This window comes from Pteropus vampyrus, unplaced genomic scaffold (assembly GCF_000151845.1).
Source record: "Pteropus vampyrus isolate Shadow unplaced genomic scaffold, Pvam_2.0 Scaffold231, whole genome shotgun sequence".
NCBI lineage: Eukaryota > Metazoa > Chordata > Mammalia > Chiroptera > Pteropodidae > Pteropus > Pteropus vampyrus.
In genome coordinates this window covers 1,054,592-1,068,509 of record NW_011889012.1, presented here as the reverse complement: position 1 = coordinate 1,068,509, position 13,918 = coordinate 1,054,592, and the positions used below count along the sequence as shown (strand labels likewise).

The window sequence follows — 13,918 nt, the reverse complement described above, 5'->3', positions numbered from 1 at the left end:
AGCAGCTGAGATCGAGCGGCCAGAAGAACAAGGTGGGTTCTTCCCACACGGCAGGGGGCTCCTCTGTCACGGGGCGGGCCCTCAGGGGATGACGAGGGGCAGAGGCCGCAGAGCTGGCCGCCCGGGGGTGCTGGGCGCAGACCTCCCTCCTCCACCGGGGGTGCTGCTGAGTGGGGGGCAGGAGACGGGGAGGTGCAGCTCCCCTCCCCTGCGCCAACGCGTGCCCGGCGAACGTGCCAGCCCTCCCGCACTGTCCCCATGAAGGCGGGTCCCCTGCGTGGACCGAGCCCAGGCCTGGCCCTGGGCTCCTTTCTCACAAGCTAGAGCAGTGGATTCGCCTCGTCCTCTGCTCAGCGGGGTGAAGCGGGAGCCGAATTTGGAGCCTCGGGTTAGAGAAGCTGATTGACCCTCTGCTGTGACCCTGAGGAGCTGGGCCGGGGAGACCCCTCCTTCACCCTCTGCACCTCCGTCTCCCCACAACAGAGGGTCTGCTTCGGGGGGGGCCCGGGGACACCAGTGCCTGAGGACGTTTTGAGATTCCCTGGGGACGGGATCGATCTAAGCACAAACATGGCGGGGCCACTCTGGGGTGTGGGTGAGGAGGCCTGGAAGCCTGGCTCCCCAGGGCTGCTCCGGGGCCTGTGCCCTCCCGAGCCACCGCTGGGTAAGGACAGGGAAGAACGCTGTTCCCCGGGGAGGGGCACGCCACACCCTGCTGGGTCCCTGCAGCGAAGTCCCCCGAAGTCCCCCGCCGTCGAGGGGTGCGGTAACGGCTGGGAGCCAGGCCTGCGGGAGCCCTTTGCCTCCGCTGGACACGGGCGTTTTCTCGGCGAATCTAAAGTGTAGTCAGGCTGGACATTTGCCACTAGAGCATATTGAATTTTAGACGAACAAGGAGACAGTCAGTTTCAAACAGTTTTTACACGTGGGCTCAAAACGGAACAGTCTTTAGATGCTGGTTCTTTCCTGCCAAACAAACTCCCCTTTAAGCCCATTTTCCCAGCAGGAAATGGAGCTTGTTTACCCTTCAGTGCTGGCCGAGCCTTTGGGCTCCGACTCTTCCCGAAGCCCACGGCCCACAGGCAGGCAGTCGTGGGCAGCGCGGATGCCCCCAGATGCTCCTCGTCCTTGTCCTTTGTTACTTTGTCACTGTAGTGACTGTGGGCCTCAGATTCTGAACCTGGCTGAGGTGAGACTATAGGCAGTTGCAGCCGTGAACGGATGTCCCGTTCGGTGGCTCCGACCCTTTCTAAAGGGAGAAGGGACCTCTGCGTGATCACGGAGCTCTGGCTCCGGTCTCTGAAACTGGGGAAGAATGAGGAAAGGGGGCCTCCTGGTTACCCGGCCTCACTGGTCCGTGTTCTCCCCGTGGGCGTGACCACGGGCTTCCCGCCGTCTGCTGGGCGCTGGGCTCTCCCCGTGAACCTCGGCCACTCAGGAGGCCCCTGGGGAGGCGTATGTGCACGGCGCTGCCACGGGGACGGGGGGACTGTGGCCCGGGAGGGACGGCCTGCCTGCCTGCGTTCAGGCCAGGCTCTGACCCACCTGGGGGGTTTTGGGGACTTGCAGAAATGCCTCCGCCCGGCCTGCACCCAGAGCCATGTGAGACCCTGCAGAAGGTGAAGAATGTCCTAGAACAATGCAAGTCCTGCCACGGCTGTCCTGAGGAGCCAGGGTCCTGGGGTCTCTGCACAGTGTCCAGTGGTGCGAGCTCGCCGGACGCTGAGGGGCCCCCCTTCTGCCCGGACGCTGAGGATGACCAGGCTGATCCCGAGACGCCGGGCTCACTGCTGAGACTCCTGGACACTCCTGGGTACAGGGCCTGCTTCCGCGGCCTGTACGACCTTGCCATGCCCGGGCTGAGGGCCACATTCGGTGGCTTCGCCGATGAGGAGGAGCTGGCCGGGCGCCTGGCGCAGGCCCGGGGGGTGGCCAAGAAGACAGGCCTCCCCATGGCCCTGGCCCGACTCTGCTTCCTGCTGGGGCGGCTGTGCGTGCGCAAGCTCAAGCTGTCCCAGGCCCGGGTGTACTTTGAGGAAGCCCTGGGGGCGCTGGGCGGCCGCTTTGGCGACCGCTTCCTGGTGGTGGCCCTGTACACCAACCTGGCCACCGTCCACCTGAAGCAGAAGAACCGGGAGAAAGGAGGGCAGCTGGTGCCCAAGGCCTGCGCCCTGCTGCTGGGGACGCCCGGCCACGTGTGCGGGACGGAGGCGGAGTCGCAGCTCCTGAGGCACGCGCTGCGGAGGGCGGTCTGTGGCCGGAGCCCGCAGGCCGAGGCCCGGGCCTGCTTCCTGCTGGCCAGGCACCACGTGCGCCTCAAGCAGCCCGAGGAGGCCCTGCCCTTCCTGGAGAGGCTGCTGCTTCTGCACAGGGCCCTGGGGTCCCCGGACGCCTCGTGGCCTGCGGACTGCTACCTGCTGCTGGCGGACGTCTACAGCCGGGCGTGCCTGCCGCACCTGGCACTGAGCTGCGCCAAGGTGGCCTCGCGGGCGCGGGGCACGCCGACCAGTGCGCTCAGGAGCGTGGAGCTGGTTCTGCGCAACAGCCCCCGGCCCCACCGCCTCCCCTCCGAGATCGCTCACTACCTCAGGCAGGCGCTGGCCGCGGGGGCCGGGGGCTCGGGCCGGGCGCTGCGCGGCCCCCTCTGGGCCAGCCTGGCACAGCTGCACAGCCACCACGGGCAGCACAGCAAGGCCATCGCCTTCATGGTGCGGGCGGTGGAAGCCGACGCCGAGGCCGGCGGCCGCTGGGCCGTCATCTACCTGGTGGCCCTCGCCCGGCTGCATGTGCTTCACGGGCAGAGCCCGGTGGCCCTGGACATCCTGCAGGCTGTCCTGGACGCGGCCGTGGCCAGTGCGGACCAGGAGGGCGTGATCGCCAACATGATGGCCATCACCCTGAAGAGGACGGGCAGGACCCGGCAGGCGGCCGAAAGCTACTACCGCGCCCTGCGCGTGGCCCGGGGCCTGGACCAGCCGCGGAACCAGGCGGTGGTGCTGGCCAACTTCGGGGCCCTGTGCCTGCAGGCAGGCGCCAGCGGGCTGGCCCGCCACTACCTGCTGGAAGCCGTGAAGCTCTTCGCGAAGCTGCCCAGCGGGGAGTGTGGCCGGGACTTCACCCGGGTGCTGCTTCAGCTGGGCCACCTGAGCACCCGCCGGGCCCTCGCCCAGCAGGGCAAGAGCTACTACGAGTGGGCCTTTCTGGTCGCCGTGGAGACAGACGACTTGGAGAGTAAGTGCCTGCCAGCCCCGGCCCCGGCCCCGGCCCCGGCCCCCAGCGGCTTCCCGGGAAAAGCACGTTTTCTTCCCCGTTCAGAGCGCACCTGGGGTTTGCGGGTCGCAGGCGGGTGGGTGGTGGTTTAGCCACTGAGAATGCTGAGCAGTGGACTCCAGCAGCTGCTCGCGGGCGTTTGAGGTGTCCCCCCGCCCGGCCACCTACGCCGGGCAACCGGCTCGTCCCGCTCTGCCTGGGGAGTCCTGCTTCAGCACTGACGGTCCCACCGCTCGGGCATCTGCACAGCCGTGGGCAAACGGGTGGCAGGTCACCCCGGGCATAGCCCAGGCCGAGCAAGGGCAGCTGAGCCGAGAGGAGCGACGTGGGCCGTGAACGCGGGGTGCCTTGGCTGGTGCTATCCCCTAGGCACCCCACAGCCCTGCCAGAGGCTCCCGGGTGGCCAGTGGTCCCCAGGGCCCAGGAGCAGCCAGCCTCATTCAGGAGCGGCTGATGCGAGCACCCCGGGCTCCGCGCGGCACTCCACCTGCAGATGGGACCCGAGCGGTCCTTGTTGGGGGCCGGCCGCCAGGCGTGGCAGCAGATGCCCAGGTTACGGGTGCTCAGCGTGGTCTGTTTAGCCTGGGACTGGAGAGATGAGGGTGGTCTAGCCAAGTGCGGGGTGGGGGGCTGGCAGAAGGTGCAGCCTGTGCTAAGGGCCCGGGGTGAGTGCGCTGGGCCATGCGGGGAGGCGTGAAGCTTGGGTGGGTCAGGTGGGGCGCGTGGAAACCTTGGTTGGGGGCCTCGGCAGGGGCCGGGCTACATGGGCTGTGGGTTAGCATTTTTCCCGAGAGCCCCGAGGAGCCACTGAAGGACATGGGACACTCACTGAGCCTGGCAGGGCCCTCCGGACCTCCAGGAAGCACCAGGAGCCACCTGCCCTGTGGCCTCAGGCAGGAGCTCACGAGGCTCGCCAGTGCCCCCTCCCCCGGGCCTCTCAGAAACCTCCTGAGGTCCCCTCCCCAGGTTGTTGGGGGTTCAGACTTGGGAGAGCCAAGCTGGGGGACCCGCGGGATCGTGTTGTCACCCTACCAAATTGACAGTGGGGAGACCGAGGCAGGGCGATGCCCAGTGTTGCCCCGTGCTTGCCGTGGACCGTTTTCAGGCTGTTTCGGTAGTGTGTGTCTTTCTGGGCGTCTGTCCATTCTCTCCAGGTCATCTATTCTGCACGGTGGTCCGTGGTTTTCTGGTGCAGCCCTCTCGTGTCTGTAGGATGATGTCCCTGATCATGAGCGATGTTCCTCCGTCACTCCTGGTCGAAGAAACTTGCATCTTCTCTCTCTTGCCCTTGGTCAGTCCAGCCAAAGATTTGTCGATTTTGTTAATCCCGTCCCATGAAAAAACATCCTTTGGTTTTACTGATTTTTCTCTGGTATTTTTTATCATCGACTTTATTTGATCATTTCCACTCGAATCTTATTTTTCCTTCCTTTTGCTCTGGCCTAGTTAACTCCTCTTTATCTAGCTTTGGGAGGTGTCAGTCGAGGGTTTTTATTTGAAACTTCTTTTTTAATGTAGACACTTACAGCTAGAAAGACCCTCTAAACCAGGGGTCCCCAACCACTGGGCCGCTGGCCAGTACCGGTCTGTGGCCCGTTAGGAACCGGGCCGCACAGCAGGAGGTGAGCGGCCCGTGAGCGAGCGAAGCTTCGTCTGTACGCGCGGCCGCTGCCCGGCGCCGGCGTCACCGCCTCGGCTCCGCCCCGGGTCCTCGGGCACTGGATTCTCAGAGGAGCCTCGTCCTCGGTGCCACAGAGATCGGGGCCGCCGCTCCGTGTCGGTCTGTCATGCTTTTCTCCCCGCTCATCTCGAAATATCTTCTTGTTCCTGCCGCGATTTCTTCCCTGACCCCCTTGTTATTTGGGAGTTTTTTTGTGAGTTTCCACACGTCTGTGAATGTCCCAAACTCCCTTCTGTTGCCGATTTCTCATGTCACGGCGCTGTCGCTGGAGAACTGCTCCGGATGATTCAATCCTCTCACGCGTACGAGAATCGCCTTGTGACCCGGCCTCTGCTCTGTCCCGTAGCCTGTTCTGTGGGCGCCGAGGGACGCGCCTTCTGCTGTGGTCGGGGGTGTTCGGTGGGCGTCTGCCAGGTCTAGACGGTTCACGGTGTCGTTCAGGTCTTCTGCTTCCTTGCTGATCCTGGATCGTTTTGAATAGTGAAAGCTCTCGACTGTCCCCAGACCAGTTTTAGGAGAGGCGAGTGAGGCTGTGTTTTGGAGCCTGGCTTCTCGAAGGAGCTGGCCCTGGGATGCCTGAACCGGATCTGAACTCTACAAATGCCAGGACTTGCCTGGGACTCAGTTTGTCCGCCAGCAGTATGGGGATGAGGTGCCTCGTCGGCTCGGCGTGCAGGCTGCCTCGACCTGGCCAGGGGGAGCTTTGAGAAGCAGAAACGGGCTGCCCGGTGCGGTGGGAGAGACTGGCCAGGACCCCAGGCCTAGGGGGCTCACAAACACAGTGATGCATCTCCTGAGCATCCGCGACGTGCCCTGCCTGGGTGCTCGTCACCGCGTGGCCCCGAGCAGGTCGGGGCTGCTTCCCGATCTGTGATGACTCCAGCTCGCAGAGGCGTGGAACAGGCGGCCATACGGCAGGGGACTTTGGACCCCGCAGACATCGCTGCAGTGCATGACGGTGGCTCCTTCCTTTCGTCCCCCGACCCAGGCCAGCTGCGTGCGGTCCAGCAACTATGTCACTTCTACAGCACGGTCAGGCCCAGCGAGGCCCAGTGTGTCATCTACCATGAGTTCCAGCTCTCCCTGGCCCGGAGGGTGGCTGACAAGGCGTTGGAGGGGCAGCTCCTGGAGACCATCAGCCGGCTCTACCTGTCCCTGGGCACCGAGCGGTGAGGGCCGGCTCTGCGGGCTGGGTGGGGGTGGCGAGGACACTGGGCCACCCTCCCAGAGTAGCCTCTCCTTGGAGACCATTTTCTTCCCTAGCGCCAGGCAAGTTCCGAGCTGGCAGGCCTGGGGGTCACCCCAACTAACACTCGTGACATGCGAGTCCCATGACACACATCCTTCAATCTCCACTGACACAGCTCCCTGTCCCTCCTACCGTGGTGGCTTCTGTAAGCTGACCTCTGCCTGCCCAGAGTCGGCTCTCACTGGCCCAGCTTCAGGCCAGACAGCCAGGTCCTCATCTGTCCCCTCAGATGTAAGGACAGTGCCATCCGTGCCCGGAGGATTCTCCTGCGCAGGAGACATGCGGCCGGCCCACCTGCTTCCCCTGGGGCAAGGTTTCGGGTCCTATGTCCCGTGTGAAGCCCACACTGAGCAGGACGATGGCCAGCTGGGCCGTACAGCCTGCAGTGGCCAGTGCAGTCACAGGCCACACATCCTCCAGCGCGGGGACTCCCGGGAGAGCAGGAAGGGGCCAGCTCCCCACAGGGGCCTCGGAGGGCCAGTTGTGGCCTCCGCCACCCCCGTCGGACCAACGAGCCTGTGCTTTAGATCGGTGCTTCTCAAAGCAGGGTCCCTAGACCGGCAGCCTCCGCCTCAGGGGAGAGCTGTTCAGAAAGGCACATTCTTGGGCCCCACCCCAGACCTGCTGAGGCAGAAACTCGGGGAGCAGGGCCCTGCAGTCTGTGGTTTACAGCCTTCTGGGTGATTCTGATGCTCACTCGAGTCTGGGGACCTCTGGCCTAGAGAGTCTCTAAACCTCTGCCCGGCGTGCGTTTTCTGCTGCCCAGAGGGGGTGGGTGCCTGTGTGGGGGGGTGGGTGGAGTCGGAACACACGATGGGGTCGGGGGGACCACGGACTGGGGGCGCTTGTTCTGACCCTGCCCTGACTCCAGGGCCTACAGATCGGCACTGGACTACACCAAGCGCAGCCTGGGGATCTTCATCGACCTGCAGGAGAAGGAGAAGGAGGCGCATGCCTGGCTGCAGGCGGGGAAGATCTACTACATCCTGCAGCAGGACGAGCTGGTGGACATGTACATCCAGGTGCGCCGAGCACCTGCTGCGTGCCGGGGCCCTGCCGTCTCCCCGCGGCCCTGGCCCCCGCCACCAGCATCTGCCACACGGGTCTCAGTCCCCAGGGGCCAGAGGCACGTGCCCCTCACAGTGCTCCCCCCACCGTGTCGGTACACAGTAGGTGCTTAATGAGTGTGCACATGACGTGCCCACTGGACTCGCACAGCGGAGCCGGCTCCGGCAGCACGTGGCGCGTCTCCTTAAACATGCGTGGTCCGGGGCAGAGTGGGAGGCTCGTGAGCCGTGTGAGTTTCCCACTTCTGAGCACCTGCTGATACCTCCCTGGGCCAGGGCCGAGGGTCCCCGACCGGGGGCTTCCGGCTGACGGGGGGACAGGCTCCTCAGACAAGGCCGACTCACAGGAATGAGGCGGAGCAGAGTAGACCGGGACGGTGACGTCCTGTCCGTCTGGGTCACAGAGGCTCGTTTGAGCTGCCGTGAGTGGGGGCCAGTGCCCACCTGGGGGGGGGGTGTTCCAGCAGCAGGACTCACAGGTGCAAAGGTGAGCTGCACGGGGGTGCGGCAGCGCCCGGGCTCAGTCATCCACTTGGCGGTGTTTGTTGAGCACCTACTATGTGCCGGGCCCTGTGCCGGGCCCTGGACATGGCAGAGAAGCCGACAGCCTTAGACGTCTGGTGGGAGAGACGGGGGGGGATGTGCCGCCAGGTATTACTGAGGGCCACAGAGAGAACACGGCGGAGGCGAAGTGGCAGGACGCGGCCGCGCCAGCGAGGCGGGGCGGGGCGGAGCGCGCCGTGGTCTGGGCACAGCCGGCGGGATCCAGGGGCTGGCTCTGCGCCAAGCTCCCCAGCAGTTCATACTCGCCGGCTCCCCGGGCCTTAACGGGACAGGCCTCCTCCAGGGCTCCAGGGCTCCAGGCCTTAAATTATCATCCGCCTACCAGTGGGTGCTAAGGGCCCCCGCGTACAGGGCCTGAGGTGTGCGAGAGAGGAGAGGCCCCCACGCGTGTGTCTGTGTCGTCCGGCGCGTGCAGAGCGGCTTGAGGGTCCCAGGGCGGCCAGGAGGCAGCTGCGAGGTTCCCACAGGGACGACTGGCCACCTCTACCTGCCAGAACACTGGGCCTCATGAGAGTCCCCACATCCCCACAGGTAGCACAGAACGCAGCCCTGTACACGGGGGACCCTAATCTGGGGCTGGAGCTGTTCGAGGCTGCTGGGGACATCTTTTTCAACGGGACCTGGGAGCGGAAGAAAGCTGTGTCCTTCTACCGGGTGAGTGGCCCACGTGGATGCGGGTGGGCCGCAGCGGGCGTCCCTCGACGGACGGCACAGGGGCAGCGGGCAGAGGCCCCCATCTGGAGGCAGGGCCTGCCGCGCACGCGCCTCGCTGCCCGGTGGTTTCGCCGGGGTGGTCTTGACCCCCAGCCCAGCCTGGAGGGACAGAGACAGGAAGGACTGTCTGGGGGCCGCGGGAACTTCAGGCTGACAGCACATGACAGCCCCGAGTCCACTTCCACCTACACACGAGGAAGCTGAGGCTCAGAGAGGCACCGGGTGTGTCAAAGGGCACAGGGCACGGCAGCGGGGGACGAGATCAGGACCTAGTCTGCAGGTGCCCTCGGGGAGGGCGGCTTCTCTCTGAGCCACTTCCCTGGTCTGCCCAGCTCCCAGTGTGCAGCTCAGCCCCAGGGGGTCAGATAGACGTGGCATTTTTCGAGCACAGAGGGGTGTTGGACACTCCTGGTCTGGCCCTCACTGCCCAGGAGGGGAGGGGCTGGTCTGGAGTTATGCGGTGTAGACAGAAGGGCTGTAGATCACGCCCCAGCTTGCTCCCCGCCCAGTGTCCCTGAGCGTGTCAGGACCTCTCTGGGCTGACCCTTCTCCTGGAGGACAGAGCCGTGTAAAGACCCAGGGGCGTAGTGGGGGCAGGAAGCTCCGGCGTGTGTCTGGGGCTCTGGGGAAGCCTGACGTGCCGCCTGCGTGGGCAGGACCGGGCATTGCCCCTGGCCGTGACCACAGGGAACCAGGAGGCGGAGCTACGGCTATGCAACAAGCTGGCGGCGCTGCTGGCCGAACTGGAGACGCCGCAGGACAGCCTGGAGTTTGCCCACGTGGCCCTGGCCCTCAGCATCACCCTGGGTGAGCCCCGCGGCCCTGGCCCCTGGCGCCTCTGCCTCTGAGATCGGGAGGGCAGGGCCAGAGGTCACCGAGAAGCTGCCCCAGGACAGCCGTGGGCCCCACCCGTCCACAGGCCGACCTCTCCCGTGTAGCTCATCCAGCCCGCCTCCCAGTCCCTGCCCGGGCTGGCGTGGGGTCCCTCGGGACCGGCATGCTCTCCGCGTGGCTGACTTTCTTTGCCAGCTCTGCGACCTCTTCTGCCTCTTCGCCTTGCTGACCACACGGTCTGCATCCCAGAAGCCCCAGGCTTCTCACGGGCCTGAATGTGCCGGGCCGCGTGCTGCGCCTTCTCCTCGCTCGCCCGGCCCCTGATAGTCTCTGGCTGGCAGAATCCCAGCCCCTTTCCAGAAGCCGGCCCCTGGGTGCTGGACACGTGCCGTCCCAGCCCTGCCCGCACCGTCCCAGGCCGGCTGTCTCCCCCAGACTCAGGGAGCCCCAGAGGGCTGGGCCCGCAGTAGGTGCACGGCAGAGTTTGCATGCAGGCCCCCAGCACTGGTTGCCTGGGAGAGGAGGACCCTGGACACAGCCTCGTGTCCCGAGAATGGGGTCGGGGGGGGGCTGCCGATGCTGCAGCAGGAGGGTCCAGTGTCGTGCCTGGGGCTGACCGGAGTCCTGCCGCCTGCGCGTGCACAGACCGCGTGACGTTTGGGGTCTCCTAGTGTGAAACAGCAACCGGGCGGCCGTGTGCGGCTCGGAGCTGGGGCCCCCACATCCCCGAGGTGGGCGGGAGCAGGCCTCACCGGGTCCACCTCACGGATGGGCAGGTGGGTCTCGGCCTGGGACGTGACTGGCTGGCCTTCGAGACGGCATCGGCATGGGTGCTTCCAGCTGGCCCGTGCCCCGCCCCCCACGCTTCCTGTCCTCACGGGAGCCCCTCCCCGTGTCCCCAGGGGACCGGCTGAATGAGCGAGTGGCTTACCACCGGCTGGCCGCCCTGCACCACCGGCTGGGCCACGGCGAGCTGGCAGAGCACTTCTACCTCAAGGCGCTGTCCCTCTGCAACTCGCCACTGGAGTTCGACGAGGAGACCCTGTACTATGTGAAGGTGTACCTGGCCCTCGGCGACATCATCTTCTACGACCTGAAGGTGGGTGGAGGGAGGGGAGCAGGTGGGTGGGATCTGCGCCCGGACCTGGAGGCCTGGGTCCAGATCCTCCTCCAGCACGAGCGGTCTCCGGGGGCTCCGGGCCTGGCCATGAGGAGCAGGCCAGGTCCGCAGACCCTCTGGGCTCCCACGAGGGCCAGGCCCTGCCCTTCAGAGCTCAGGGTCAGCGGAGGAGGCTGACATGTGCACGGATGATGGCAGCCGCTGGGGAAGGGATAAAAGGAAGTGTAGTCAGGGGGGCCTCCTGGAGGAGGCGCTTGCAAAACTGAGTCTCGACGGTCAAGCAAGCAGAAGTCAGCCACAAAAATGAAGGAGGGGGAAAATGACTCTCAGGGGGGCGAGGGAGGGGGTCACCATTATCCCCAGAGAGCAACAAAGCAAGATACAACCCAAATCCTCATGTCCTGCAGGGAGCCGCCAGAATATAGAGAGTTCTCCCTGGAATCCGGAGACACCTTTAACCCCCACGTCACCTGGGCGGGGCGGGAACGACCATCTCACTTGACAGAAGGAGATGTGGGCTCAGGATAGGGTGCGACTTGCCCCAGGTGTCCACATAGGGTCACCACTACAGGAAGCCAGGCCGAGTCTCTGCCCTGTCAGAGCTGGAGGGGCCGGTACCCCCCAAAACCGCCCCTGAGTGGCCCTGACTGTGCTCGTGGCACCTGGCGGTCAGAAGTAGTCCCTGTGGCCTTCTGCTGTGTCAGATCCGGGCAGTTCTGGGGGGCTCCCATGGATGGGCCGACTACTGCGACGGAGCCTCGCCAAGCCCAGGCTCTGTGCCGCCCACGCACCTGCCCTGCGTGGGGCCGGGCACCCGGTGGGGGCTGGGGGCCGGCGGAGCTGCTGTGCCAACTTCATCTTCCGGTTCCTCGCTCTGAGTGTGGGGGGCTGTGAGGAGCCAGGGCTGGTGAATTTGGACTCTGTCTTCTGTCCTGGAGAGCCATCATGAGCAGGGGACAGACAGGCCAGGTTCTGGTTATGGGGGGGTCCCTCAGGTAACCGGGGTGCGTGGGAGGGACCTGGGGACAGGCAGGGGTGGGAGGCAGGCATTGGGGTGGGGCAGGCATTGACCCGGGAGGCTGAGTTCGTGTCCGGGGAGTGGTGTCTGTCAAAAGGGCAGGGAGGGTCCAGAGAGAGAGACGTCGTGAGGGGCTGTGCGCTGGGCCTGGCCCGCCGAGGGGCCTGGACGGGCTGCCGTCGGTGTGGACGCGGCGCTGCGGAGAGACCAGCCATGGGGGCCCTGGGGTGGCTCTGCAGGGGCTCGTGGGGTGGCAGTGAGACCCCAGCTCGGCCCAGGGGGAAAGCCGCAGGGCCGGGGGAGGCACTCGGCAGGGTGGCCGGGGCACAGACTACGGGGTTCGAGGCCCTGGCTCCAGGGCAGGAAGGGGGAGCCGCAGCGGGGTCTGGCGTGCAGGGGGTCCCGGGCTAGTCAAAACGCCTGCCCAGGCCCACGCAGACTTCCGGTCCGACCCCGGATGTGAGCCTGAGCCCACCCTCCCGCAGCCTCGCTGGAGCAGGTGGGCCCTTCACGGGAAAACACCCAGGGGCGCGGCCCGCGAGGACTTCTGTCGCTGGCCTCGAGGGCATCCTGCCTGCCACAGGCCACAGCCCTGGGGTAATCAGTGCAGGGTGGAGACAGCACATGGCGGGCGTGGGAGCAGCATTTGGCGGGGTGCTCGGCGTGCCCGCCCTTCCCTGTCCCAGGTCTGGGTTAAACGTCACGCCTCCCCATCAGGACCCGTTCGATGCGGCCGGGTACTACCAGCTGGCGCTGGCGGCAGCCGTGGACCTGGGCAACAAGAAGGCGCAGATGAAAATCTACGCTCGCCTGGCCACCATCTACCACAACTTCCTGCTGGACCGCGAGAAGTCCCTCTTCTTCTACCAGAAGGCCAGGACCTTCGCCGCCGAGCTCAACATCCGCAGGGTCAACCTGGCCCCCCAGCGGTGCTGGGGGCGGGCGCCCTGGCTGGCCCCCGGTCCCCCGTCTTGAGGGCCTGGCCTCGCGGGAGTGGGTCCTGGCATTTTGTTTTCTGGGAAACAGAGGCACAAAGGGAGGGGCCCAGGAGCAATAAATGCTTCTGCAGTAGCTCCTCAAGTCTGCGGGCCCTCTTCCCTGCTCGGCCTCCTGGGGAGTGTCCAGGGACCAGGCCCCAGCCTGGGGGCCACCTGCTGCTGCACCCCGTCCTCAGGTATGAGCAGGAAGGCTGTGAGTCCAATGGACCCAGGCCAGGTCCTCTGCCAGCCACTCGATGTGGCCTTGGGCAAGCCACTGCCATCAAACCCCGGTTCCTTGCCTATCACGGGGGCGAGGGGATGGGAGCTACAGCCAGGAAGCCCCGGGCTCCACCCCGCTCCCCGGAGCCCTTGCTGGGCCTCCAGGACCGTGCGCTGCCGATAATCTTCGAATTGCCCTGTGAGGCTGGACCGTTCTCATCCCCGTTTACACCTGAAGGAGCGGAGCGCAGAGGGGTTAGCTGTGCTGCCCACTGTCGCTCAGCAGGTAGGGAGGGCCCGCTCCAGAGCTCAGCATAGCAAGCACTGCAGCCCCTGCCAGCTGTCTGGGGGTGTACATGAGTCCAATGCGGGGGGCTGCCACCCGCCCCCGCCCCCCACCTGCTCCCCCAGCCAAGGGCCCAGCCCCCCGGCATGTCTCAGTGAAATCCTCTCCCTGATTTCCAGGCAGGGAAACCGAGGCTCAGCGAGGCCTCGGCACATCTCACCCCCAGGGCAGGGTTCCTCCTTGTCTTTATTTTGTTAATAAGATAAAACCGCGTAACATAAAAGTAACTATTTCAAGTGACCGATTTGGTGGCATCTTTGTCATTCGTAATGTTGTGTGACCGCACCTCTGTTTAGCTCCAAAACACGTCACCTCCCAAAGAAGCCAGTGCCTATGAAACGGTCACCCCGCACCCTCCCCCAGACCCGCATTTGACAGACAGGGAGAGGGACTTGCAGAGGGGCGGAGCCCTGACTCGGTCCTGGGTGGAGTCTGAGCCCAGGAGAGGTGGCGGAGCCCCCAGGCCCCAGAGCAGGAGGGCAGGGAGCTGAGTCCAACATCGTTCCTCTGGTCCTGGGGTACCTGGAGCCCCGCCTGGGACCGCCCCACTCAGAGGCAGCCTGCAGGCCTCTCCCACCAGGGGGCAGCAGAGAGCTTTCCAGAACTGGAACCTCTGGGCAAAAGGAACAGGTCCCAGCAGAGCTGAGGACAAACCTTCTAACCTTGACCTCATACCGCCTTCTCTGTGGCTGGGTTTGCAATGGGGAGGGGGCCACACTGTCACTGAAAACACGAAGGCCCAGTGACCTGCCCTGGATGCAGCAGGAAGTACCTGTCTCGGTTACCGCGAGGACTCAGGTGTCCGAGGTCAGTGATGGGCCGGGCCACGCCCCAGGCCTGGGTTGGCAGCCACTAG

At 65.5% G+C, this 13,918-nt stretch overlaps 1 protein-coding gene across 7 annotated transcripts in view; it reads left to right on the top strand.

Moving 5' to 3' along the window:
- SH3TC1 (SH3 domain and tetratricopeptide repeats 1) overlaps nt 1–13,918 on the top strand; it is a 39,140-nt gene extending 25,222 nt beyond the window's left edge. For 4 of the 7 annotated variants that reach the window (XM_023519680.1, XM_023519682.1, XM_023519681.1 and 1 more), the window contains exons 12-18: nt 1,570–3,231; nt 5,940–6,120; nt 7,072–7,222; nt 8,363–8,485; nt 9,202–9,352; nt 10,282–10,478; nt 12,235–13,916. In XM_023519680.1, the coding sequence (XP_023375448.1) occupies nt 1,570–3,231; nt 5,940–6,120; nt 7,072–7,222; nt 8,363–8,485; nt 9,202–9,352; nt 10,282–10,478; nt 12,235–12,492 (2,723 nt within the window). In that variant the 3' untranslated portion in view covers nt 12,493–13,916. Of the gene's footprint in view, nt 1–1,569; nt 3,232–5,939; nt 6,121–7,071; nt 7,223–8,362; nt 8,548–8,654; nt 9,167–9,201; nt 9,353–10,281; nt 10,479–12,234 lie in introns of those variants that run through there. The other 3 variants (XM_023519684.1, XM_011373801.2, XM_023519683.1) reach the window with 3 other exon arrangements.